Here is a 27,023-nt window from a genome sequence, read left to right as displayed (position 1 = left end):
ATCTGAACCCCATTGAGCTGTTGTGGGAGTAGCTTGACCGTATGGTACGCAAGAAGTGCCCATCCAACCAATCCAACTTGTGGGAGCTGCTTCTGGAAGCGTGGGGTGCAATTTCTCCAGATTACATCAACAAATTAACAGCTAGAATGCCAAAGGTCTGCAATGCTGTAATCGCTGCAAATGGAGGATTCTTTGACGAACGCAAAGTTTGATGTAAAAAAAAAATCTTATTTCCAATACAAATCATTATTTCTAACCTTGTGAATGTTTGACTCTATTTTCTATTCATTTCACAACGTATGGTGGTGAATAGGTGTGACTTTTCATGGAAAACACAAAATTGTTTGGGTGACCCCAAACTTTTGAACGGTAGTGTATATTCTTTGGTTTTGACCATTTGATGTTTCATAACCACCATGCTGTTCTCCTCCCCTTGATTTTTCCATACACTCTTCTGGTTATATAAACTTATTCTCTGTCTAACTACGAAACACTTCTTCAGAAAGTACTTGGCTTGTCGAGATGGGCAGTCAAGCTTAAAGGTGACGGTTCTAAAGGTTCTTTATTAGCCAGCAGCCCTTCAAGCCTTTTTTAGTTTATGTCTGGCTAGAGCCTTGATTGTTCCTGGGTTGTTTCTGAATATCCTAACCAGCTTTTCTTTTTGTTTGAGGTCACAGTTCGGGTCAAACGAGTTCAACTTTGGTGTTACGATCCGGAACACGCATCAGTACATTAAAACTTCTTTTAATCAATGTTGTATGACAGTCCCACTCTGAATAAAAGCTCAAACGCATCATCAAAACCTCAGAATCACTCCACTGATCATAGCGAGGAAGATTGCACACCAAAAGTGACCAGAACTGCTTGCTTATAATTTAAAACGAAAATAAAAAAAGCGATGGCGGACACAAGCTCACAAACAGCCACAGTATTGAACGTATTATGTTTATTAATCTTAATTCAAACAGGCATACATTTAATTTCCACAGCTTATCGTCGTTCCACATGGAAGAAGGTGGGTGCAGAGTTTCTGGTTCCCTTTGTAAAAACTGCGGTGATGCTATCGCTAGTGAATGCGCACAACACGATGACATGCTAAGCAACTGGCTGTATGAAAGGTGAAACCACACCCCCCCCCATCAAAAATAAATAAAAACATATTCAAGTGACTTTTACAGCGTACAGAACCCAAGATTACTGCTCTGGAAATAAGCAATAAGGGGCCTCGCGTCAGTGCTCTTTACTTTAAAAGTAAGGAATGCTTTTTACATTTAAACTATACATCTTACAGGTGCGAACAGAGTCTTGTTACGGCAAACACGTCCTAGAGGTTTAATAAAAGTAATAAAATCATGATTGCATTTGTTCAGATACAAATATATAACAGTCAACACTTGTGCAGGTCGTTGCCGGGTTTCGAGAGAAGTCGCTCCGTGTGGTGGAAAACGAAAAGAAGCGTTTCAGTGCAGAGAGCGTGGATTGGGTCGTCGTCTGGTCCTACTAACGCCACGTAACGAAGGATTCTTCAAAATGGTCACAACAGGTTTACACGTTGAACTGGGTTTAAAAATAAATAAATGAAAATAAAAACAAGATCTAACTGAGAACTGAGAGTAGAAAACATGCAGAGCCTCCGGTCAGTGCTAGCGCTGGACTCTGAAACCACCGCGGAGAGGGTTTCAGCTGAAAAGGGTAGGCAGCAGTCCTCCGATCAGAGGTGAGGGTGAGACCATTTACATCCCGACTGGATTTGGAGAAGCTTGTAGCAGAAACTAAAGAGTGCTTTCCTGTCGTTGTAAGCCGTGGAAGGAGTCGGAAAAATGTCAGCGAACACTCCCCTCCTGGGGCGATGACAGCAGAGGGGGGAGGGGGAGAGTGTGAAAGAGAGCACTGCAGTGTGTGTGTGTGTGAGTGTGAAAGCATGCGCCGTGAAACCGTCCCCTCCGTGCTGCTGCATCCCTACCCCGAGGTTTCTTTCATTTCAGATCCCCTTCGTCGCCCTGGATGGTCTTTTTGATGCGCAATAGGAGGGTGGTGTGCCACTGGTCCAGACGGGAGATCGAGTCGAACTCCTTCACCTGCAAACAGGTCAACACCATAAGCTGCGCCGCCTTCTCAAAGCAATCCAGCGTGACAGACCTACGCAAAGCAGCAACGACTCGGAAAGGGAAAGAAATGTATACAGCAGTAAAATCCAAATAGAGATCTGAAAAGTGTGGCATGAATAAGCATTCAGCTCCTTATAGTGGGATGGTGTAATCGGATAACCTGAACCTAGCCAGATTTATTTCGCTCCGCTTAGCTCCACTCACATCCAGGGGCGGTTCTAGACAGGGGCCCATGCCCCTGTAGAACTGGTCCTGGCCCCTGTTATGGCCCCTGTACTAAAGACATAACATTAAATACACTTCTAATAATTACTTGCAATGGCAAAGAAACCATAACTGGTTGGTCACTTTGACCAATTTTATCTTTTACCTATACAGTTTTACTCTAAGAAGGATATAAAAATTAAGATGTTTCACGTTTAGCTTTAGCTGTATTGAGCTGGGACCAAAGTTTTCAACTGCTAGATCAGGGGTCTGAAATCTGCCGTTCCAGAGCCACAAGTGCCTCACTTAATATTATTACACAGTTAAATATTGCCATTTTATTGTTTAATTTTTTTTGTTCAGTGGCCCTGTGAAAAAACACTGGCCCCACCTTGGCCCCCCTGGTAAATTGAGTCTAGCACCACCACTGCTCACATCCATCTGGGACAGATCCATAGGAATGGCGTTTCAGAAGGCTGGGCCTTATCAAAAATCCTTGCATATGATTGGATAAGCCACTTGTCTGTCATCTTTATCGACGGCTCTAGTGGCACGCGTTTTATTGACAGTGAGCTGACAGGCGGCAAAGCGCCGCAGGTCGGAGTCGATCCCGGGCCGAATGCGTTGAGGACTAAAGGCCTCCTAACATGGTTCTTGCTAACCGCTAACCGCTCCGGGACACGTCCGGGTCTGTACGTCCGCTGCAGACGCGGCCGCGCCCCGGAAAACAAAACTTGCCAAATGCGGTCGGGAGAAGGGCGAAAACATGGTTTCCACCAACAAAAGCTTTCAGAGCCGTTCTCTGATGTTCTTTTAATGAAACAATATTAGGTAGATTGGACAACACGGAAGAAATAGCAGCATCAATGTTAACGCTTGCTTCCTCGATGCGAGCCGCCATTGTTGAATCAAAACAGTCTCATGTCACGGTCGCTTCTCCACTACGTCACATCTATGAAACTCCAGCCCTGTGTCCTGATTGGCTGGACAATAAAATTGGTTGGAGAAATCACTCTCTATGGTAGACGTCCCAGATGGATGTGGGTGGAGCTAGACGGAGCGATATCAATCTGGCTAGAGTCAGGTTAGTAATCAGTTGCCTTTAGAACTGAAGTACTAAGGAAATGCAGACACACTACGGAGAAAACTCATTTCGGCCGCTTGTATCCGGGATCTCGTTCTTTCGGTCACGACCCAAAGCTCGTGACCATAGATGAGGGTAGGAACGTAGATCGACCGGTAAATCGAGAGCTTTTCCTTTTGGCTCAGCTCTCTCTTCACCACAACGGACCGGTACAGCGCCCGCTTCACAGCAGACGCTGCACCAATCCGCCTGTCGATCTCTCGCTCCATCTTCCCCTCATTAAGACGTTACTAGAAAAAATTAACACCGAAACAAAAAGGATTCCAACGGAACAACAATGCAAGGCCTCGAGACATCTTTTTTCTTCTATCGTTCTATCACCTAAATGACAGTATACATGTCTGTAAACATTCTTTTCTGAGAAGTAGTAAAGTTCAAGTCATGAAAGACGGAAAATGAAGACTCACCGCTTCTGTAAAGGCGTCGCAGTTCTGTTCCTCGTGAGCCTCCAGGAGTTTCTGTTCAACACGGAGGACGGCACAATCAGAACACGAACAGATCAGGCAGGATGCTTCAGAGGTCAACTCGGGGGGTTACCTTCAACAGCTTGCATTCTCTGGAGTCGGAGAAAGCAGGGAACATCTCCTCGTATTTTTCAACCGCGATCTGTTGGGGCAAGGACACGTTAGACGTTCGGCTTTCGGCGGCACGGTAACCCAAACGCTCGCCCAGGACCACGGACGTGTGCACCAACCTTGGCGTTGAGCTCGTCAACGATGAAATGACACAGGGCTGCTTTGAAAAAGTACTCTTTGGCGCTGTATTTCAGCAGCGGGTTGTCCATCGTGCTCGCTCCCACCTTAATGAGATTCAGACCCGCGTCAAAACGGAACGGGAACACGAGGGGTTGTTGAAAGCGAGCGAAGGACGTGCGGGACTAACCTGCTCGTAGATCTCGATGGCCTTCTGGTATTGCTCCAGCTGAGCACAGTAAGCTCCCACTTTCAGCAGACATTTGTTTGCGGAGCTAAAGCGAGAGACATCACCAACAGATGATTAAGTCGACGTAGCAACACAGCCTGCGAATGTCGGGGGCAGTGAGATCAGACTGCTTAGCTAAGACACTACCCAGAGCCAGGGGGGAATACAGCTGTGACCAAATGAAAAGCTGCTGCTCTCTCCTCCCTGAGCTGGAAGATGTTCAGCAGAACAGCAAGTTTGTCTGGCTACCCATAAAAAAAATTTAAATAAAAAAAATAAAATAAATGGATGTTGCTAACACTGCAATGATTGATGTATGTAAGTTTTACTCTGCTGTTCCAGGTCAGAATGAGACGAGAGCCAACATGATGTTCTGGGAACTAGAGAAGCATCCTCAGACTGGATCCTCAGACTTGGCAGGATTTTCAAACGTTTGGTTTACTCTGTGCTCCAATTCTCTGATGACTGCTCACGTTTGACCAGGGCTACAAACGCATTCCCACAGTCAGTAACCCCCCCACTCAGTACGACGCTATCCCTGCAACAAAGACTAAAGAGACGTATAAAGTTGTCCGGTTTTAAAAACAAAATATAAAATCAACAGAGCAATCTCATAAATTGCTATCTCTGTTTTTAAAAATGCAAAGTTCCTTCTCATTGGTCATAACTCCTGTCTTTTCTAAACATCTAAGAAGTTCATTCAGAAGTACGGACGGATGGATTGAAGAATTAAGACCGATGCCACTTATAGGGAAATAGACAGGGATGGTCATGAAAGACAAATGTTTTGCTTTCTCGATATTTGTTTTCGTCCGATTTGTCCAGATCTGGAAGATAAATCCCATGTCGGTACCATAATAATAATCCCCTTATAGATGGCTAATACTTTTTTTTAATCGATATGCTATTAATTAATCTGTAAACACTTTACAGCTCATTCATAAGTTTTTACCATCAATTAAGGGTAAGCAAGAGAAAAAAACTGACTAGTTTCCTGCCAAATAGTGAGCCTAATCTGTTCAACTATACATTTCATCTGCAGTGGCTTCTGTTAAACATTTCAGACTTTTTTGACACTTGCTTGCCCTTAATTAATGCTTAATAAACACTTATGGGTGAGCTATAAAGCACTTACAGAATAATTAACAATGCGTCTATAAACTATTTATTAGCAGTCTATGGGGGGGGGGGGGCATCATTTTAAAGTGGTACCCAGATATCTTATCTTTCCAGACTTGGTAGAAATCCTGAATAAATGTTGTTTTTGACCTTAACTACAGGAGTTAGCATGTACCCAAGAGAGGTGTAAAAAAAATCCCGACAAGAAACAGTACCTGTTTGACTCCTCTCCTTTGTAGTAGTCTGCTGCTTGTTCATAATGAGCAATAGCCTTTCCAGAAAAACAAAAACACATATATTACAATTTAAAAAAGAAAAGAGAATTAACGGCTGACCGCATTTGTTTTCCGCTGCACGACCTCTGCCACGTAATACCTTTTCGATATCCACCAGCTCAGACTCATAGATCTCCGCGGTACTGATGTGATGTTTGGCAGCGATGGTAAATCTTCCCTGGAGCGGGAGCAGGAAGGGAGCAACAATCATTACTGACTGGATCTATCACACAGATCAATCACAGTGTTGTGGTGCATGCTTAATTCTGGGCACCGTCAGGCAGTAAGTAGCCTTTACACTTTACACTTAAAGCTGTTTTTTTTTTTGTTTCGTTATGAAATTAAAAGGGCAAAGCAATCAGATCCAGATGTTTGACACAGATATCCAAGTAAACTGAGTGATAGAAATGTTGTATATACGTGTACAGCAACGTTTACTCAAAGGAGATTGCAAGTGACCTAAATGTTAAACAGATGCATATGAAGCAGAACACCAATGATCCCATTCGTAGTGCATCTTACCATGTCTGTGTATATATCGATGGCAGCATTTAAACACTTGATTGCCTCTTAGCAGCATAGAGGGAAAAGGAGGGAACAGTTAGACAGCATGTTACGGCTACATACCTAGCTACTGTATGTGGAAAACGACTTCACGTGAGTGAACTGGGCTGAATAATGCAAAATTGGACACGAATCATTCATTCCAAGCTTCTTATTCTTTTGAAATGTTCGCAAAGGCTGTGTAGAGAGTATTAAAAAGGCTCTTTTCCACAACATCAATGTTGGTTTTATCAACTAAACTAACAAATTAGACTTCTAAGAAGCTCTGACGCTCATTGAGCTGAAAAAAAAAAAGGTAACCAAAGCAACTCTTAGATTGTTTTAACTCCACCAATTCAGTCTGGCAGACCATAATTAGCATCCCCCAGGAATGAGATCCCTCTGCAGGAGGCTGTGGAAAAGCACCGCATGCATGTTCTGATTACATCCCACTTCAGTTCTGTCAGACGTTTTGTGCAAGAGGTTAAAATCCAGCTTGGTCTCATTCTACGGAAATATTTTCCATCCACTGTTCTTATTTTGGCCGGCATTGAAGCGAACCAAACACCCAAAGGGAATAATATGAGCAATCTTGGCTGAAAAGTCTGGACGAGAACCTCAGGATAATGACTGCTAATAGATATTGTCGCTTAAAAAAAAAACAAAAAAAAGCATAAGAGTTCTTCACAGAGTCAAAATAGGCAAAACAATGAATGTTGGCAGATTTTTCTCCATGTCCTGGTCACATTCGTATCCATTTCCGTCTGTGTGCCGTCTCACCATTGGGGTCAGACTTCTTGTAAGCGTTCCCCGCGTCGATGAAACTGGTGGCACAGTCGTGCTTGTTCTGCAGCTGCATGTGCAGGCGGGCAGCCTTGCAGAAGGCACTTCCAGCGGCTGAAAGAGAACAGAAAAAGAAAAACAGACGCGTTCAGAACGGCCACACTGAAATGTATCCTACACTCTGGTTCAAGTAGTTTCCCCATTTTCTTTTAATGCCACCGGTGTAATTACGGCATATGGCATGATTTCACACCCTTCAAAAAGGATGGAAAAAAAACTGTTTAGGCTGGACGTCCATTTACCGCTCCAGTTCTTGGCCATCTTGAACATGTTGGCAGCTCTGCAGTACATCTCACACGCCTCTTCCACTTTGTGATGTCCTCTAGGAAAAAAATAAAACAAACAAAACAAGAAGAAAGAAGCTCTTGTTGTTAATATTGTTACGATGGTGTTACAAGGAGGAGCAGTTTTCAGCTTTGGACATTTATTTGATATGGTCTAAACCTGAGAGAGCCTGAGTGTGTCTCTAACACTGAGCTATATAATACACTGGAGTGCTAATCACCGTCTGTTTGAACGAGTCGCTTTGAAGCCACCAGCCGCCATATTGGTACTCCCTATTTCCTCCCAGTAACTAGGGAATATGTGCGCTACAGCATCGAATAACGATGATTTTCTCATGTTCAGGGGGGGCTTAAGACTTTTAAAATGTCAAATGCCATATACTTTTATGTTATGTTCTAAAAATATCTAATCTAAAAATAATATCTAAAAATAAGTACTGAGAAAGTCATGTGCTGAAATATTTTGCATTTTATTCATTTAAATATATATGTTTAACATTTAATAATATAACAATATACAAAAACATATTTACATATGTGTATACATATATATACATATACACATACTTATATATACATATATATATATATATATATATATATATATATATATATATATATATATATATATATATATGAATAACATGTAAAATATTTCAGCACCTAATTTTCTAGTAGTTGATAGTGTTAGTACATCCACTGACTGTACAATTACCCGTGAAACGTTTTCACTGAGCCAGAAAACTGCTTGTTGTTGCAACCAAATCCTATGGGATTCTCTGAGAGTAGGGAGGAGCAAGATGGCGGCCAGTGACTTCAGTTTTTCGGCAAAATCAGCACTCCAGTGTATTATATAGCTCAGTGGTCTCTACGTGCTTTTGTGCATCCAGGGACGGAACCCTGAGCCCAAATTGCTTCCTTTCATTTGCTAAAATTAGCTCGAGCTGCACCGGGTTGAATGGATGATATCGGCGAACAGCAATTTCCCGGTACTGCAACAGATTCTTGAGTCTTTCCCGGCCTCTAACAGGTTTTCTTCCAGCCCTGCCCAGGATTTTACTTCCTCCTTTTCCCCCCCAACCACTCCGACCAAATCCCCAGCCGATGACAGCAGCCCCACGGCATGATGCTGCTGCCTGCGTGGTAGGTCCCCGTCACGGCGGGGTATTCAGGGCGTCATTTTTCAGGTCGAGTTTTTGCATAGAGACTAAAAAGTTTTCGTTTTACAGAGCGCCCTCCTCGGCATGTTTTCTGAACATCCATCCTTACGCGAGGCAAACTTTATACAGGATATCGTTTTTTGGATCTTTAATCAAGCCACTTTTCCATATAAACCAGGTTTGCGGGGTGCAAGACGAACAGTTGTCGCAGCAGACTCTCCCACCTGATCAACGCATCTCTGCAGCTCCTCCACAGCTGCTACGCACCTCGATGAACTGCTCCTCTGACCTGACCTACCAGTTCAGGTTGGCGCTCGCGTCTTTGCAGCTTTGCTCTCGCCCCACAACACCATCCGTTCATGAGGCGATGACCTTGGCGAGATGGTTGCACAGCTGTTTAGTAAGGGCTGTCGGAGTAAAGGGAGGCGATGCAGAGATACTTTGGTTTGTCCGTCTGGTTTCTGGGGGATGAAAACCGGGCATCGATTCCTCCCCAATTAACAGCCGATCCCACAAGATCTGGAAGACAGTCTGCTCCTGTGCAAGGCTGCGCCACTAAAAACACCTTTGGGGATTAGCACACCTTTCGGTAAATCGATTAGTTTAGAAGTAGAAGTCCGAGGATTATCTGGGGATTAAATCATGAGGGAACGGTTATTCTAATACAAACCTAGGACAACGTTTTCTATTTGTATTCAAATGTAATCCTTAATGTAGCCAGAAGCTACTTAAATATGAACCTCAGTCATGTGTTGTTGTTTTTTTTACCACTTCTTAAACTAATATAGAAGATATAGCACACTATAATAACCCTCTGAGGCTGCATGAACAGTCTGCTGCGCAGAACCAAATAGAAACCCTTGTTTTGCAGCTTTGTTTACACTGATAGCAGCTAACTTAGCTAACCGGTGTAAAGGGCTTTTCACAGCCAATCATGTGTCACCTTCCTGGTGGAATATTTAAATAAATGTATGCAATGTATCGCTGCTGCTATTATAAGCTGGCCCTTAGAGAAAGGTGAAGGTGGATGCGGGCTTCGGGCCAAGTTTTACTGCTGACACTTGACGGTGGCTAGCTGTTCTTTGGTGCAGTGCTGTCTTACCCTCCAAACATCCCTCCCAAAAAGGAGCCGGAGGACTTGACTTTTTTGTCAGCGTCGGCCATGAGCTGAATGGCTTCCTTCTCTTTCCCGGAGGTGTCCATCCCTCTCAGCGTGTTCAGAGGAAACTTGTAGCCGCAGGAAAACGGGAAGAACGAAACAAAAATTACCCGCAGAGGATTCAGTTGTGTACAGTAAGGATTACAGTCGATTTAGCGTAGGCGTGACCCCAGTTTGTGGCTTTAGGCGCCGTGGCATCATGGGAGCTGGAGTTCTTTACCCACCCAACAACATTTGGTGTCATCGTGACAGAAACTACGACTCCCAGTGAAGAAGCCTGATTTTATTACCCCGTGTTACGTAAAAATGTCGTTGCAGGGATTTTTTTATTATTATTATTAAAATTATTCAGTAGCACGAATAGTTTTCAGATGTGTAATTTAACATGGCATTTTGAATGGTAAAAACAAGTAAATCCAACATTTCTGGATTAAAGCACACACAACTAGCTGTTTTCCAAGGTGTTTGTTCGTCCGTAGAGGGCGCTAAAACATCATTAGTAGCTTTATCTTTATTTTATAAACTTGCATGTACAGTTCCCTGCAGCCATACCGGAACGCGGGGTCCCATTTAGGCGCTTTTTAATTTTTAAGTCGCATTTTTTTTTTCGTCCTTCGAAGCAAATTACATCAGATTTTCTGAATGTTTGGATTATGACTGAAAAAACGACACCATACTTTTCATTACATTTTCAGTTTCGAGGGTTACACAACACACAAAGAGTAAACAACCAAAAACCCGAGTCATCCATGTTTAATATGCAAGAGGCAGGAACTGAAGTCTGAAGACGTGATTAAACACGACTTTTATTTCTTCTCAACTGATAGGTTAAAACCAAAAGATAGGCGTTTTATTCCTGACGTCGAGGTGGAAAAAAATTACAGAACAATTTTTACACTGTGTAACACGATAGCGTGTCCCTGCAGCCAAGAAGACCGACTCATGTAGGCCTATGTTTAGATTCCAGCTTTCCAGACAAACGCTTTCGTAGAATCGGTCTGGAGAGACCTGCTTTCTTTATGTGTTTTGGGAATGACAGCGCATATATCAGCCTGTGTTTTCGCAGAACGGCTAAGGGTGTATTTGCAGGACAATCGTACATTTGTTTTTGACTTCGCTATTAAAAAGAATAATACAATTTCCCCCAATTCAGTTCGGATATGTCTGCCACAAATTCGCAAAACGAGTCATTTACTCAACAGAAGAAAAAAGCGTAGATTTTAAAACCGTCTGCAAATGCCTGAATAAAAAACAGTTGTTTTAAGAACTCAAAACAACAATCCCCAGACTTTTCTGGTTGAGGCAGCCCAGACTAAACTTAGTTGGTGTGGATTTGTGAGAAGCACGTAAATCCCGAAGTCGTCCGCATCAATCATTAGGAAAACTAGGTGTGTGTGTGTGTTGTTCAAATGTCCTTTCGTATTTGTTTGTGCAACCCATTATTCGGAGGAACCTTAAACGCATCACAGGGACACGCCACAGATCCGGAGCAGGGCGGTATGAACCAGTTCGTCAAGCACGCAGCGGAACCAGCATCGATTTCGTAGAAAATATTTTCAGAATAAAGGTAACGTTGTTTAGTCTTGACTGAATCTAAAAGCGTTTCTTTCAGGTTTTAATAATTTTTTTGTGTTATTTCTCCCAAGGTATAAGTGTGCGACAGCAGGTGTTGCAGTCATGTGTGTCTCTGTGCGGTCCTGTGAGAGACTGGTGACTTCCACCGGGACGTTGGAATCAGGGATAAGCGAGAAACTTTATTCTTTCCCTCAAGGAAATCAAACTTTAAGGAGACGTCTCTTTTAATTTTCCACCATGGTATGTTATATTCTCGCTCACTGTCACGAAAGAAGACCTCTGCACCAACATGTAGACGCACGGCGAACGGTTCGCTTCATTTTAATTTGAAAATCCCTCACCGGATGTGTCTTGTCCGCCGATGTTTATTACAAATTGCGCTAAGCCGAAGCGGCCAGTCTGGAAGCTTTGTCCCAGTTTTCGCGAGAGCCTTCGACTAAAAAGCGTTTATGGGTGCGGGGTTTTCCTAATTATCCCCGGGCCTCGCGTCTGCAACCGAGAACCTCCGTGTTTCTTTCCCCGGCTAAAGCCGCCTCGAATCGGGCGGCGGATGAGCTGAGCGGCGATGGCAGCGGTTGAGCCGGCTGGTCCGAGTTCCGTTCGCCCAGAAAGATGCTTCTCAGCTGGATAGAAGAGCCGGGCTTTGCCGTGTGAATCCCTCCTCCGCAGTGCCGAGAAAAACACCGGGCCAGCGCATTAGGATTTAGGAAGGTAGTCAACAGCTGCTCTCTGTAGTAATATGTTGAAGCTGTTTGTATTTTTCGCCCCCCTCCTCGGGCTTCGTTGTTTATGGTAAACGGTGGTGGTAGGGATGCTACCAGGTGTTTTTACCCGAAGCTGTCAGAGGAGGGGGAACCGTCGCTGTTGTCTGAAGACGCAGCTGTTTTGCGGGGAGACACGTGGCCAGTGTTGCAACATGTCTGTCCTCCCAGAGTTTCCTGGGAGCTGCTGAGCAGAGCACAGGCTCTTTTTTCTATTTCAACCCTGCTGATGTCTTGCAGCCTGTTTGCATCGCCAGTCCCGGCGTGTGCCTGTTTCCACCATGGAGACCACCCAGGTGACCTTGTCCATCAGGGGGGAGACCTCTCCAGGTACGTCTGGTGTGTGATGCTGTTTACATCTACAATCCACTGCCTTAAAGCTTAATTTTGCTGCTCTTAAATGTCCTAAAAAAAAAAAAAAAAAGCTGTACTTCATAATTCCCCGAGCTCTTGGTCGTGTTAGCCCATTTAATGTAGATATAAAAGCTCATGTTCTGCTAAGTAATTCTTCAAGTAAGCTCCTTCCTTTAGGGAACAGAGGCATGGCGAAAAGGGAGGATGGAGCAAGTAAAAGATGGAAGAAAGGATGGCATGTAGGGAAGGAACAAAGCGGGTAAGGAGAGGAGAAGGGAAGACCGAAGGATAGATGGAAGGAATTATGCAACAAGGAAGGAGCAATGTAAGAGACGAAGGATGGACGATTAAAGGGAGGATTGAACACATTTTAAAGTATAGAAGAAGGAAGGAGGTTAGGAATAGAAGAAGTACAAAACATATTTAAAATGTTCCTTAATAATCTTATTTTTGAGCACATCCTGCTCCCCAACAGTGTCTAGGGATAAATAGCATTGCTGTTTCCAGAGACAGCTGCTGCAGTGATGAGCTTATGGTATCCTGTGAAAACTGTTAAGACTAAGAAATGTAACGACATTTAGACTGTTGGCTCCCATCATGCATTGCACGCCTTTTTCCCCGCGTTCCTAGGTGAGGTGATGGCTGTCGTCGGCAGCTGCGAGGCTCTGGGAAGCTGGAGCTATCAGAAAGCTGTGACTCTGCATCCTCTCGGCGACGTGGGGTGTGTGAAACATTACGTGTGCTGCAGTACTTTCTCTTAAAGCTATTGATGCACCTTCAATGTGGTTAATGCAGAGAGAGTAGGCGTTTGGCCTAAAACCTGGGCTGTATTTTGGTTTGATCCCAGGCACACATGGACCGTGACGATCTCGGTCCCCCGAGGGGTGGTTTCCACGTATCGCTATTTTAAGGGCCTCTTCCTGCAATCCAAGGTGAGCTGTTCTGCTTTGGCATTTGGTACCAAGTACCGTGTCTATATACGTGTGAATATTGTCATACATGTGATGCTTCTGATTGTTTTTTCTCTTCGTAAAAGTTACGTTTTAACTTTAATGTATAGTACAGTTATGTAGCGCTAAGTTGTTCAATGTATTATGACTGCTTGACAAGATTTCTTTTTTTGCAGATCATCTGCAGATCATCACACACTGCTTGTGTGTCTTATTTATATATTGATTGTTCAGGTCACCACTAATTTGAGCTGGATTTCTCCTGGCTTGGAAGGGTGAATGTTAGGAGCCTGGATATTTTTTTTTTTAAATCGTTTTATCTTCCCCTGTTCAACCTGTTCACACCTGGCAGTACTGAGCTCTTGGAAACAACAGCGCCTGCCCAATCAACAGAGTGCCAATCCGACGCCCTGAAAGCGGTTTAAACAGGATTGCAGCAGCTACACAGGAGTCGAGAAGCACCGCGTTGTATATTTAACCAAAATCCTCATCCACTATTGTTGCCAGAGAGATAAGATTACATCTAAACATTTTATAATCAAAAAAAAAAAAAAGAGATGAAGCTCGAGTTTCTTTTTCTCTTTTTTTTGGTCTCCTTGCACTAACAAATCCCCTTTTCAGATTTCAACCCATGGTCTGTGCCCGATCCACCTGGGGGATCGGCGACCATTGGAGCTCTAGCGGCTTTCTCGCTCTCTGGTCCAGAGACCAGCTTGAACGGTAGCTCTTGTTTGTCTGACTTGAAAACCCTAACATTGTACCCAATATTGGAATTGCAGAGTGCAGGTGGCCCAAGTCAAGTGGTAGTCAATTTGTGGGAGACCCATCATCAGCCCCGCACGATGAGCCCCACAGGTATAAAAAAACAACAACAAGAACAACAAAAAAACGTTTGGTTTGGTTGGGATGGGCAACATTTGTTGTATTCAAGCCTCCCCTTCCTGGTCCGCTGTAGCTTAACCCACTCAGGAAAGCTGTTTTTGGTAAAGTCAGAGGACCGCAGTGTGGCCTTCACATAAAAAGTCACTGTAATCTGCTGTGTGGATGTTTTGGGAGGGATTGCTGAGAGCGCTTGCTGCACTAATCTAGAGCCACAGGGGAGACGCTGCGATGCAACAGAAACTATGGCCTGTTATTATAGATCTCTGTTGGCAGCAGCCATTGTGTTTGCTTTATGCAAACCAAGCTTTTTAAACATGAGCCAGTCAGGATGAGTAGCTTCCACCCCCCCCCCCCCCCCCCCCACACCTTTTTTTTTTTTTTTTTTTTTTTTTTTTTTTTTTTTTTTTTTTTTTTTTTTTTTTTTTTTTTTTTTTTTTTTTATGGAAGTCTTTGAGCATCACTGTTTCCTGCTTACCCTTTTGATTTATGGCTGATGGCATGAAATTGAGCTAAACTCTGTCCTTTTGACTTTAAATATTGCAGTTAACATAATGAAATAGTTTTAGGTCAAAGCTGAGGCAACAGAGCAGAGTACATTTGGTACGAAAAGATATAAAGTTGCTTTTTCTTAACTGAGATTGATCTAACTTTATTTCCTCCAACCTCAGATGCACAGCAGAATATTGATGACGGGGAATTTGGATTTCACAGTAAGTTTGCATCATTAAAGCTTATCTTCTGCCTTTTTTTAAAAGCAGTGATTGCGGGGCCCCCTTTTAGCCAACTCCTGCTAATATTAGTGTCCCTGCTGAACACAGACATTAACACTAACACGATGCTGCTACATGCATTAATCTTTTCTAACAAACCTCTAAGGCCTTCACAGCACCGCTGTGTTTCTACTGGGATTAATTCCTGCACAGCTGCAATCGATTTACACTTTAGATGACTTCTGAAAGCAGTTGGTCACACCGGATTTTATTTCTGGGTATTAAAGTCAATAGAGCTGAATACTAATAAAGGAGAAGCTTTTCATGTTTTTACTGCAAAACTTTGATAATCTGGCGTTCAGCTTGTAATCATGCACTACTCTGGGTTGGTCTAACACAAATTCCCCTGAATGAAACGGGGGAATAAAAGCTCTATTGGTACAAAAGCACAGCAGGCAGTTCATTTGTTTGGTTTCTTTACATGTCCGGATGTCCTTTGTACTAAACGGGGAGCCTCCTCCCTGCTATTGTAGCAGCTGCAGGATGGATGAAGCCTGCGCACCGCCCTGATCACGCGCCGTCTTTCTCTGCAGATGGGGTGAAATGTGTTGACTCGGGGTGGCTGACCTGCCAGACAGACATTCGCCTGCGCTTGCACTATTCCAAGAGGCCCCCGGTGTCCATCACCAAGAAGAAATTCAAGAAGTCGCGCTTCAGGTAAAGATGCGACGGCGTTCAAATTTAGCCGCAGAGAGCAACGTGAGACGTCGCACTGGGCTGTTGCATAAGAGCAGCAGTAAGCCCGGGTATGGACAGCTGTGCTCAGAAGTTTACATACCCTGGTGGGTCTAGTAGCCAAACATTGTACTCAAGAGTGGCACTGCTTCTTAATATTACTCAAGTAAAAGATGCAGTGCAATAAAACTACTGCTAAAAGTACATTTTGTTCTAAAAGTTACTCAAGTAAATGTAGCTAGTTACTACCTCTGATGGAGACTGAGAATAACTCTAGGTATGTAAACATTTGCTCAGGGTTTATTTGGGCTGTTTCTGTTAATATAATTTAGAAAGTAAACACATTTGATTGACAATAGATGGCTTCACACAACCTCCAACCATGAATGGAAAAATCGTTTCACTGTCATCACATATCCTCTGACAGAATAATTATTTTTCCCGGCCCATTTTTCAAACTTATGAGCACAACTGTAGCTAAATATAAAGTAGTTTGAGTTTTTATTTGAAATTTTTTTTTACAATGTGTGTGTTTTATAGGATTAAACTTACACTAGAGGGCATTGAAGAAGAGGAGGAGGATGAAGAAGAGGACCTCAGTCCTTCCTCTTGGCACAAGATGACCCCCACCCTGGAGATCAGTTTGATCACTGCCAACGGCTACAAGTCGCGACACTCGCAGCCCGAGTGCGGCTACGCCCTGGATCCCTCTCAGTGGACCGAGTACAGCATCCACACCATGGACCCTGACAACCTGGAGCTCACCTTCGAGTTTTTTGAGGTAAATCTGCCCCCGGTGGCTCCGCGAAGAATCGTCAAAATGCGCTAAGACTTGCACGCTGATCCGGTTCCTGATTGCAGGAGGACCTGAGCGAGCATTTAGTCCAGGGAGACGTCCATCCCGGACAGGTGGGCACCGCCTGCCTCCTCTCTTCCTCGTTCTTGGAGAACGGCAAAGACACCGGCGTGCTTATGCTGCCCATAATGGGACGGAACTCCAGGCAGACGATTGGGAAAGTCAGAGGTGAAGTTTCTTGTTTTTTTTTTTTTTGGTTTTTTTTTCAAAGCGTTTTCTTTGTACGTGTCCTAATATTGTCGAGACCAGCCGTGCTGACTGCCGCTTGTGTCTTTAGTGGATTACCTGGTGATCCGGCCCATCCAGGGGCTGCAGTGGGACATGAGCTCGTCGTACACGAAGCACTGGAAAAAAACAAGTACCGTGGATGTGGGTCACAGAGGAGCCGGAAGCACACACGCTGCCAAGTGAGTCTCCGTTCAGCTTTACCTGGACATCAGGGATTAGCCTCTGTTTAAAGATGACATTTTACATCAGCGAGATGATTTAGACGGTACTGCCAGTCGGTTTAGATGTCTCGTCAATTCTTCTTATTTTACAGACATCACAAAGTCAGAGAAAACACGATCGCTTCCTTCACAAGTGCTGCTAAGCACGTAAGTGTGTAGCACGGCAGATATGTGCGTGAATGCAGGACACATGCCTCAACGTGTTTGTCTACCTGCAGGGAGCAGCCTTTGTGGAGTTTGATGTTCACCTCTCCAAGGATGCCGTGCCCATCGTCTACCACGACCTGACCTGCTGCATCGCCACCAAGAAGGCAAGCTCCATACACCTTGGCTTGGCCGCCCGCGCTGACTTCCTGACGCTAACGGTTCTGTTTGTGACTTTTCAGAAAAACGCCCAGACCCTGGAGCTCATCGAGGTCCCTGTCAAAGACCTGACTTTTGATCAGCTGCAGCTCTTGAAGGTAAGCTCTGCCCTGGTTAAACTCAACTGTCAACATTGTCTTGTCGAGTAATGAAAATATACTTATGCTGTTTTGCTTGACGAATGTGTGTTTATAGGTGTGCTGTTAGTGGTTAGTCTGGTTTGTGCTGTAATTATCTCTCTGCTGTTGGGCTGGTCGACACACTCTTAACGATATTTACTCAGCCTGCTGATGGTGATCAGACCAGCCCTTACACAAAATCTGTAGCAGTCAGACGCCATCGTACAGTACTCTAGCATAAGGATTTGTTTAGTGATTATTCTGCTAATAGGGGGTTTTCAGCTGACGTCACGCTCACGTGACTACTCAGCGCGTCCGCCATATTGGGTGGCAGTCGTTTCGCACCGTTGACCTGCATTGTATGACGCCTTAGGCAGTATTGGAAGTGAACAATGGGGAAAACGTGTTTAATGGTTGGTTGCACGGCCCGTGGAGGTGGAGATCAACGCTCTTTCTATCGCCTACCAGCCGTAATAGTGAATCAGTGTGAAAAAACAAAACAGCTATCTGAACAACGCCGTCACCTATGGCTGACACGGATATCCAGGTCCGATTTGGACGGTGTTAAGCTGGAATACGCCAGAGTCTGCGGTGCTCACTTTGTCACAGGTAATTAACTGTTAAGTATTTAAAACATGTAAGAAGAATATATTAATAATAGGGCTTGGGCGTTATGACTTATTACTTTACGCGGCTGTCGTGTTGACTGCCTCCGCCACCTCTACTGCCTATTACTACCGCGTGCTGTACTCCCTCTCTCAGCTGTGTTTTAATTTGATTAATTTCACCTTAACTTGATTTCAACCATGGTAAACCGTTGCTGTATTGTGGGCTGTAACAGCGCAACACATGATCGCCATGGGAAAAACATAGAAACAGATTAATTTTCCACCGCTTTCCTGCCTGGAGGCGCAACCACGGAGAACAACTGTTAGCGATAACAAAGAGTCGTCGGCTCGCTTGGATCGCGGCTGTAAGTCGACCGAACATAACTTTCCACAGTATCCCGATGTCAATGAGAGTGTGTTCTAAACCTTTGAAACACATAGCAGCAAGTTAAAAGTACATTACATGCGTGAGTGGTTGTTAGCGCTAACGGTTAGCAGCTACTAAACTAGCATGTGCTAGTCTGAGCGCAGCTGAGCGCAGCTTACCTTTGAACGAGTTGCTGTGTTCCCACTGTTTGCTGGCTTTATGATCTGCAGCTCCTACCGGCGCCAATACGGTAAATACAACTTAATTTTGCACTGGTCATTGTTCTGCTTAAATAATAAAAGCCGCGAGCGGCGTCGATCGGCCCTGCAGCCAACCGCCTTCGCGCACCGCCGGCCGCCAGCCACCACAGAAGCATGCGACGCATTTGCGTCGGATTGTTTACATTTTTACCATCTTATTAAAACTCACCCGTCCACGTATGATGGCGATTTCCTTGATGTACATAACCAGATGTGAACTGGTTGTGAGCCTCTAGACCCTTGTAAGCTCTCATTTCCTCAAGAGTGTGCAGAGGGTTTTCACCGAACACCAGGTAATGCACTATGTCACCGTGCTCTACATTTGGCCAATCATCTGGATTACGGCTAAACAAGGCACCGTGGAGGGCATAGGGGTCCATATGGTCGATCACGGAACATTTCCTCAGGTATACGTCCTTATCTGGTCGCTCTAGCGTGCTGGCGTACTTATCCATTCGCGATACGATAATACGTGTACGACAACTAGAGATAAGGAAGTGAACCACCCAATATGGCGGACCGGAAGTTGGCCAGTGACGTCAGTGAAAACCCCCTATTCAGCAGGATTCAACCTGATTTTTGTCTTGAATTTCATGTGGCCTCAAAACGTGCTTCAGGAATTCAAGACGAGCTGCTTTGTGTTGATCAGGGGCCTGATTACAGCCGCTGGTGATCAGTGGTTCAGATTATTGCACCAACGTACAGTTGATAATCCTCAGTGACTTTCTCCCACCGCTCTGATAAGGATATCAACAGGAATGTCCTCGCGGATCATTGATTACAGGATTTAGGTGTTATTTCCTGCTGCGGTGCTGACCTAAATATGATTTGTGATCTGTTTCTTGTCCAGCTGGCCCATGTCGCTGCCTTGAAAGGAAGCGATGACAAAGGTAAGCAGTGGTTTTTGTTCCTCACCCCTTCCTGTCACGCCCTGGTAGAGAAGGTTTAAATTGCTTATCTGGAAAATGCTGTTTACATAATGGTTGGGAGTAGCCTGGTGTGTCAGGAGGCCGTTTTTATTTCAGCTGTCTTACAAAGGCTACTGAAGGATGTAGTGCCGAGGTCACCAAACTGGACCTGCATCCGTCGTAAATGTTTCTTTCACATATGTGGAATCTGTTTTTGGGTTGCCTCTGGATGGTGTCTGAAGAGTTACAGCAGAGAGAAATCAGCGGAGAAGAAACGATGAGCAGTCAGAGCCAAAACCGTTTGTGTGACTGACCTGGGTTTCTGTTTATTGACATTTAGATTTGAAAGACTAAAACTAGATAGGAGATGCAAGAGAATTGATTTACTTTTTTTTTTTTCTTCAAGCAAACACTTTTTTAAAAGCTTCCCATTTTATTTTTTACTCTTTTTTTATTGAGGTTTTTTTTTTTTTACAGCACTAGTGGCTAATTTTTTTGTACAGTAGGCTGACAGGAAAGAGGGTAGAAGAGAGGGGGGGAGACATGCGGCAAAGGACCTCAGGTCAGATTCAAACCTGGGTCATGCTCGCTAACCTCTGCGCCACCGAAGCACGCCCCTATTATTATTTACATTTAATAGCAATCTAATTTCATCCTGAAAATAGAAATCCTATTTCTGCTTGACACGGCTAAAACGGGAAACGAAAAGGAACCTTAACCTGGGAATCGTTTAATTTTCACGCTGTAGTGACCTAAATCCAGTCCTGCGCTTTGCTTACGCCGCCTTGCGTCACAGGAAAGTGGACCAGAAGATACTGGATCGGCCCATAATTTGGATGACGTGTGAACGCTCCCCTGTTTTGTTTGTTTTGTGCAGACCTGCTGGACGACGAGGAGGAAATCGATGAACATCAGCCGTTCCCCTCATTATCACAGGTAAAGAATGCGTTAAAGCGATAACGTTGACATCCGGATGCCGGGGAGAAAAAGTTCACCTTCTCTGTTCCTCTCCAAAGATCTTCCACGCCGTTCCGGAAAATGTTGGTTTTAACATCGAACTGAAATGGATCAGCCAAATGAAAGTGAGTATATTTAAACCAGACTTCAAACGAAACGACGTAACTACGCCAGCTGATGTCTTTAATGCTTTGCTTTCACAGGACGGAACATGGGACGGCAACCTGTCCTCGTATTTCAACATGAACACCTTCCTGGACATTATTCTGAACTGCGTTCTGGAGAACGCGGGGAAAAGGCGCATCATCTTCTCCTGTTTCGACCCAGATATCTGCACGATGTAAGCGCCGCCATGCAGGTTATGTTCAGCGGTTGAAATATTGTCTCATTGGCCTGTAAATGATCCCTTTAAAAGCTGAGGGACTATTTTATTCTGCAGCCAGTGAGACATTAGATGCTCCTGAAGGATCTATTTAAAACGCTTTCTTCCCAGCAGCTGCTAAAATGTCTAAAATTTGGCCGACAGGGTGCGACTCAAGCAGAACAAGTACCCCATCCTTTTCCTGACTCAGGGGATTTCAAAGAAGTATCCTGAGCTGATGGACATTCGCTGTCAAACTACGCAAATCGCTGTCAGCTTCGCTCAAAGCGAGAACATTCTGGTTAGTGAATTTTTTTCTTTTTCTCCCCTCTGGAGGTTTCGCTACTAAAAATTCAATATATTTAATGGAAAATAATGGGAAAGGTGAAGTTTAAAAGGATTTGGTGTTTTGCTGACATTGACGTTTTTGCCCTGGCAGGGAATCAGCGCCCACACCGAGGAGCTGCTGAAGCACCTGAACTACATCGAGGAGGCCAAGTCTAAAGGCCTGGTGGTGTTCAGCTGGGGAGACGACAACAACGAGCACGAAACCAGGAAGAAGCTGAGAGCGCAGGGGATCGATGGGCTCATTTATGACAGGTGAGGTTACAGCTCAGCATCAGTCTACGTGCTGTAAACTGTAAACACACAATGTTGATAGCCCAACCAGAGTTTTTTATTTAAACATGTCCAGGTAATTAAGATTTTATGATGCCGTGCACTCTAAGAAGGTTCAGAGGACGTTTTTAAATGAGCTTAACAAGTGGGTACGATGTCTTAGTTTGGTTAACTAAAGCAGATGTTTTTAGATTATGTTCCTGTAGAAATTAACGATCTCCATAATGTTACATTTGTGATGGAAGGAAAGAGAAGTTGTTGTTCTTCACTTTCTTTTACTTCTGGTGTCCCTGCTCTGCTGGTTTATTCACCCCAATCATTTATTAATAATTAAAAGTTTATAGAAATTTTTATCAACTTAAAAAGAAAAAGTATAGATTAAATTATTGTTAGGATTTTTAGGAATGCCTATACATGTGCCACCAGGGATTTTCTTAAACAGTAACTTCTTAACATTGGTTTGTTTTCCCACTGACTAAATATTGTAAACGTCAAGTTTATGTTAAAGATGACCAATATCGACTGTATTCCAGGCTAAACTCTCTGAACGCCCGCTGCTGCCAGTGTTTATCACGATGGAGAGAGACTTTGTTTAAGTAGTCCGGCTCTGCAGCAAACAGCCTTTCACCCGTTTATGGCCGGCTTTGGGTCAGAGGGTTTGTTTAGCTGTTGCTCCGTCATAAAACAGGACATTTACTACATGTTTACGATTAGCTGGCATCTTTATTCCAGCGTGTGCTTGAGGGGAAGAGTCAGCTGGTGAGTCACTTGTTTACAGTAACGGCCTCCGCCCGGGAGCAATGGGTTCACATAATAACCACACAAAGGGTGTTAAAGGTGTAACGTAACATGAGATGGGCTGGGAGAGCTTCTCCGCTCCCCCATGCAGGATTCTCATGTAGGTATTCCCTGATAGCAGCTGTTTTAGTACTCTTTATCTGTTTAATCATGCTTGAAAGTTTCAATTATACAAGATCCCATTATTAAACCTTATATCATTTAGTTGAAATGTTGAAAAAACAGTTTCTTTTTTTAGATTTTACTGAACTTAAACTACTAAATGGTGGTTGTCGTGTTCAAAAGGCCACATGAGCTGCTGCTGTTGAGTTTCCAGCGTTTCCAGACTAAACGACCTTGTTCTGTGCCACAGTTTTGTCTTTAATGCAGGTGAAAGAAAATGTAGCCAACAACATCCAAGTGGCTGCTCGTTCTCATGCTGGCATGCAGAAACAGAGCGGCTAGCTTCTTTGTCAGAGGTATTACATACTTATGTAACCCCTTGGCAGGGTTCTGGGGCATTTGGCAGCCGTTTTTCTTCTTCACTTGATTGTTTATGGACTCGTTGGAGCGTGAAGCGAACAAACATGATGTCCGAGCGCTGTTATATAAGGCGTGAGAGTTAAACTGAGTCCTCTGGTATAGAGGAACCTGTGGTCAGCAGAACCTGTTCCTTTGGCTGTTTTACTTCTGGGTGTCTCCATGCTGTGACATTTGCTCTATATTTATCTCAGCTCCGCTTTCTGCTGAGGTCTGCAAAAAATCTGGGCCTGAGGGACGGTTGGGAACCAGCTCCCCTCCGTGTGTTTCTACACGTCTTTATCTTGTTTTTCTAACTCTGCCTCTTTCTTCCAGAATTTGTGAAGGCTTGCTGCCATATTTTGACTCAAGTTCTCCAGAATCCTGTAATGTCTCTCTGGCTCCTGTGCTTTTAGTTCACTTTATGCCGCTTAGCTTCTTTTTGGTCGCCCTGCGTAGATACCGCCAGAATGAGTCCTGCTCATCAAACGCTGCTGGAGCACAGCGGTGTTTTTTGACAATGATACTTGAGGCGGTTGACTTATCAGGTTTCATGGCTTTGGAAAAATATATTTCTGTTTAGTAAAACTCGTAAAAACTGTGATTGTGCTAAACTCACTCGATTGGTCAGCTGCCATGGTTATCATTTTTTTTTTTTTTAATAAACACTAGGAAACTTCCTGTTATTGTCACATCCATGCACTGTTTGGAGAATGCTTTAAAATCCCCCCCCCCCCCTTTTTTTTTTTTTTTTTTTTTTTTTTGTGTGATTTTATTTATTTGCCTAAGCGTGGCTCCAAGAAGAAACGGCTTTTTATTTGCATGAGACTGGAACATGGTTTGCTGGCACCTTATTCTTAATCATATGTGCATAAAGCAGACTTAACACACAAGTGTTGTTGTTAATATGCAACCGGTCAAACTACCTTGATCCAAAAGCGTTTCTTCCTCGCGTGAAAATGTTCTGACATCGTCGGAGCTTTGATTTGATCTCGCGTCACAAGTTTAAAATGTTAACAAAAACACTGGAAAGCAAGTGGATGATCTGCCTGCCCTTGGTGCAAAGAACAGTTTGAGTTCTTGAATTTAGGCATCAGCCGGTTGCCAGTTTGAAACTACGCTAAAAGGTTTTAAAAGGCTGCAGTTTAATTTATTTTCGAAGAGTAATGCAGTGCCACCCCCTCCCACACCTGTTGCTGGGCGCTGCTTGTTAGAAAGACTTTTTCTCTTGCATACAATAAAAAACCGGTCTGACTGTTTGCAGCTTGTTACGCTTGTATAACTGTATAAACACAGCAGAAGGACGGTAAGATGGATAATGTACACTTAAAATAGCAGATAAAAAAAATACATTGATTTTGGTTTTGAATATTTGTCCTAGCACCAGGAAATAGTTGCATTTTATGCAAGATAGCGTGACATACTCATACCGGCCCATGCCTATTTTAAACAAAGGGTGATTTCACTGGCCTCGCTAAACTTCCTGTCCTCATTGGCTGAACCTTTCCTTTCCAGGGTTTATTGGCTTTATCAATATGGCTGTTTCGGTTTTATTTGGACATTTTATTCCACTGATTGAAACAGGCGTGGCGAAAGTTTGTTTTGATCTTTCTTTATCGCACAGATGATTGGCTTAGTTTCAGCTGCAGGACTTTATGTGCTCCAGAGCAGGTTGTAAAAGCTAATCAACCATAGAAAGAGATAAGATGGCACTTAGGCCAAAGTAAACCTGTTATTCAAGGAATGGATGTCTCATGGTGGTAAACCATCAGGTGTCGATATCTAGGAATGTGATCGCACCCGAGCCTCATTTCTGGAGCGAGAACAGCAACCAGTGCAATCATTCTGCTGCTTTAACCTGACTGCATGAGAAGAAATGTGTGGTTTACTATCACTTTTAGAGAAAGTTAATATCAAACTGGACATCTCGTCTTTTTTATTCCCTTAAAATTTGCTAACATTTAAAAGATGTGTATAAGAATAATTATTAAATCTGTCCAGAACCAGTGTAGATTCATAGGATTTACAAATGTATGATTTACAAATGTGATTAAACAAAGTTGTTTTACCCAAATAATTAAATCCACTCCATAAATAAACTCTATAACTGTTTCCTTTTTTCCCTCCTCTAGTATCTGTGATGTTCAAGGAGAGCAGCCAAACTTCTTCCAGGTAGAAGAGCAACACTCCCTGCAAGAGGTCATCACAGAGGAGACCATGAAGAGCTCCGCCTGCTCCTGCTACTCCATTCCCTGCTCCGCAGTAACGTGCGTCGCCTCCAAGGTCCCTTGCGGAAGTGTGGAGTCCGATTCTGGGCTCAGCTCTTCATAGCAACCAACTACATTTAGATTTCATTAGATTGTTTGCACGTTGACACAGAAAATGACCAAAATAAGGTTAATAAAATTGACCCTCGTGTTTGCAGGAAAAAAAAAGGTATTGGCCAGATTTACAACTCGCTTCTCTGTGTGGGTTAAGTTTCCTTCTGTCCTCAGATGTTCTGCCGCCAATGAATAAGTTGGAAATTTAGCCAAAAACATCAACAGACCATGTAGGTGTACAGGTTTAGTCTCTCACTTCTGAACAGACCAGGTAAAACGTGACGTCACACATACCGGTGCTCAGTTTTCAAGCCAGTGTGCTGGATAAAGCTAAACATGATGCAGATGTGACTTTACAAGTGTGACAGTCCAACAACTGGGGAAACAGTCATCGTCTATCATGCTGAAAGTTGCTTTGTTTGCGTTTATTTCCATGCATGTAGCCATTACCTTATGTTGCTCGTTGTCATCTCAGACAGTAGAGCAACAGCGTGCCATGAGTTTTTCTAAGTGGTGGAGTGATGGGTCAAATGTGGATTCTGCAAATTGCACAAAGTGATGTTTAATAAGATGACGGTGCTGGTTTCCATTAGTATATTTTATTATTTATCTTTTTTCTAGTGGAGCGACTTGATGCACTTTTAAAACCACCTTGGGAAGGATTAACTTCCTCTTCATGAAGTGTAGTTGAAAGCACTTGTTCCACATTTTGAAATCCTCAAACTTAACTTTGACTTTAGTTCATGCTGGCTGTCTTATTGTATGTACTGTATAAACCAGCTTCCCATATCCTTGACTTGAGAAAAAGCAGAAGAATGTTTTGCAACAGTGCACATGTAAACCACTGCCTTGGGGATTTTCTTTTGTTTGGTTTATAGTTTCAAGTCGGTCTTAATAGCCTTGTGTAGAAATATTGGGAGTGTCTTTTCCCACCTCCTGGTGAATCGATGTCCCCTGAGCACCAATTCTCTTTGCTCCAGATTACACCTTCATTTGTAATGTGTTTGTACAGCATCTATCTCATCTGCCCATCTCTGATCAACAGTGTAAAAGTTACCGCATGCTTGCCTTGTATGTGTATGTATATGGATGACTAACTGCACCATTTGTATAATATTAACTCATGGAATGTAAATAAACTCAGACATTTGCTATTTCCTTGTCTGTATCCTGCTTTAGTTAGAATGTGCGGCTTGCCATGCGACCACTGAACATGTGAATTACACTAAGCTTGAACCACCTTGGGTCAAAAGATTAAAATGAGCAAAAAAAAAAAAAAAAAAATAAGCCTGCTGTGGAGGTTTAATCCGTTTAAGCACATACTGCTGACACTGCATTGCCTGTAGCAAAACAGAATTAAAAAATGTGGAATCAGCTCTCCCATCAGTTTGAAATTTTCGTGTTTGCAGGCATCGCATAAGACACCAGTTATTGTTTAGAGTTTGGCCCTTAAAGTGCTGAGGATGCAATATTGACCCTCTCTGCCATGTTTGTTAAACCATAAAAGTTGTTCCCAATGATCTGTTAGATATTTATATCAAAATTTTCATTTCCCTATCTCTCTTCATCCTTGTAGCCTTAATTATTCCCATCCTTGTATTTCTTTCATTCTGTCCTTCCACACTTGACTCCTTCTTTCCACCAATCCTCCTTTTCCTTTCCTTGTGTGCTACTTCCTTTCCACCTTAATGTCTCTTCTGTTTCCTTGTTACTTCCATCCTTTCTACTTTCCTTCCATTAGTATTCCCTTCTTTTCCATCAATCCATGCCATTTCTGTTTTTCCAGGTTCTATAAAGCATGTAGAAATATCTG

General features: G+C 43.5%; 2 protein-coding genes across 2 annotated transcripts; one reads left to right on the top strand and one right to left on the bottom strand.

Moving 5' to 3' along the window:
* Positions 1–929: 929 nt before the first annotated feature.
* On the bottom strand, positions 930–9,804 carry LOC118566203 (beta-soluble NSF attachment protein-like). The gene is made up of 11 exons (XM_036147628.1): positions 9,704–9,804; positions 7,400–7,479; positions 7,095–7,211; positions 6,294–6,340; positions 5,872–5,949; positions 5,712–5,767; positions 4,339–4,423; positions 4,151–4,255; positions 3,994–4,062; positions 3,864–3,914; positions 930–2,078 (listed from the first exon to the last, which is right to left on the bottom strand). Exons 1-11 carry the CDS (start codon positions 9,802–9,804, stop codon positions 1,977–1,979), a joined length of 891 nt encoding a protein of 296 aa, XP_036003521.1. The 3' UTR covers positions 930–1,976.
* A 1,869-nt stretch (positions 9,805–11,673) lies between these two features.
* gpcpd1 (glycerophosphocholine phosphodiesterase 1) lies at positions 11,674–26,364 on the top strand. The gene is made up of 20 exons (XM_036147623.1): positions 11,674–12,046; positions 12,337–12,426; positions 13,081–13,171; positions 13,298–13,382; positions 14,180–14,255; positions 14,951–14,992; positions 15,586–15,709; positions 16,268–16,508; positions 16,589–16,751; positions 16,861–16,990; positions 17,125–17,179; positions 17,251–17,343; positions 17,419–17,493; positions 19,600–19,639; positions 20,535–20,593; positions 20,674–20,739; positions 20,818–20,954; positions 21,141–21,276; positions 21,415–21,575; positions 25,022–26,364. The coding sequence occupies exons 2-20, from the start codon at positions 12,378–12,380 to the stop codon at positions 25,218–25,220; spliced, it is 2,022 nt and encodes a 673-aa protein (XP_036003516.1). The 5' UTR covers positions 11,674–12,046; positions 12,337–12,377; the 3' UTR covers positions 25,221–26,364.
* The last annotated feature ends 659 nt before the right edge of the window (positions 26,365–27,023 follow it).

This window comes from Fundulus heteroclitus, chromosome 15, assembly GCF_011125445.2.
Source record: "Fundulus heteroclitus isolate FHET01 chromosome 15, MU-UCD_Fhet_4.1, whole genome shotgun sequence".
In the NCBI taxonomy this organism is placed as follows: Eukaryota; Metazoa; Chordata; class Actinopteri; order Cyprinodontiformes; family Fundulidae; genus Fundulus; species Fundulus heteroclitus.
This window is presented reverse-complemented; position numbering and strand designations above follow the sequence as displayed.

Bases quoted from the DNA above. Each gene is read 5' to 3' on its own strand.
- gpcpd1 (XM_036147623.1), top strand. From the start codon at position 12,378: ATGGAGACCACCCAGGTGACCTTGTCCATCAGGGGGGAGACCTCTCCA. The intron at 19,640-20,534 runs GTAAGCAGTGGT...TGTTTTGTGCAG, and splicing joins GAAAGGAAGCGATGACAAAG to ACCTGCTGGACGACGAGGAG. The intron at 21,277-21,414 runs GTTAGTGAATTT...TTGCCCTGGCAG, and splicing joins CTCAAAGCGAGAACATTCTG to GGAATCAGCGCCCACACCGA.
- LOC118566203 (XM_036147628.1), bottom strand. From the start codon at position 9,804: ATGGACACCTCCGGGAAAGAGAAGGAAGCCATTCAGCTCATGGCCGAC. The intron at 5,950-6,293 runs GTAAGATGCACT...CTCCCGCTCCAG, and splicing joins TCGATATATACACAGACATG to GGAAGATTTACCATCGCTGC. The intron at 4,063-4,150 runs GTTGGTGCACAC...TTGCCCCAACAG, and splicing joins TTGACGAGCTCAACGCCAAG to ATCGCGGTTGAAAAATACGA.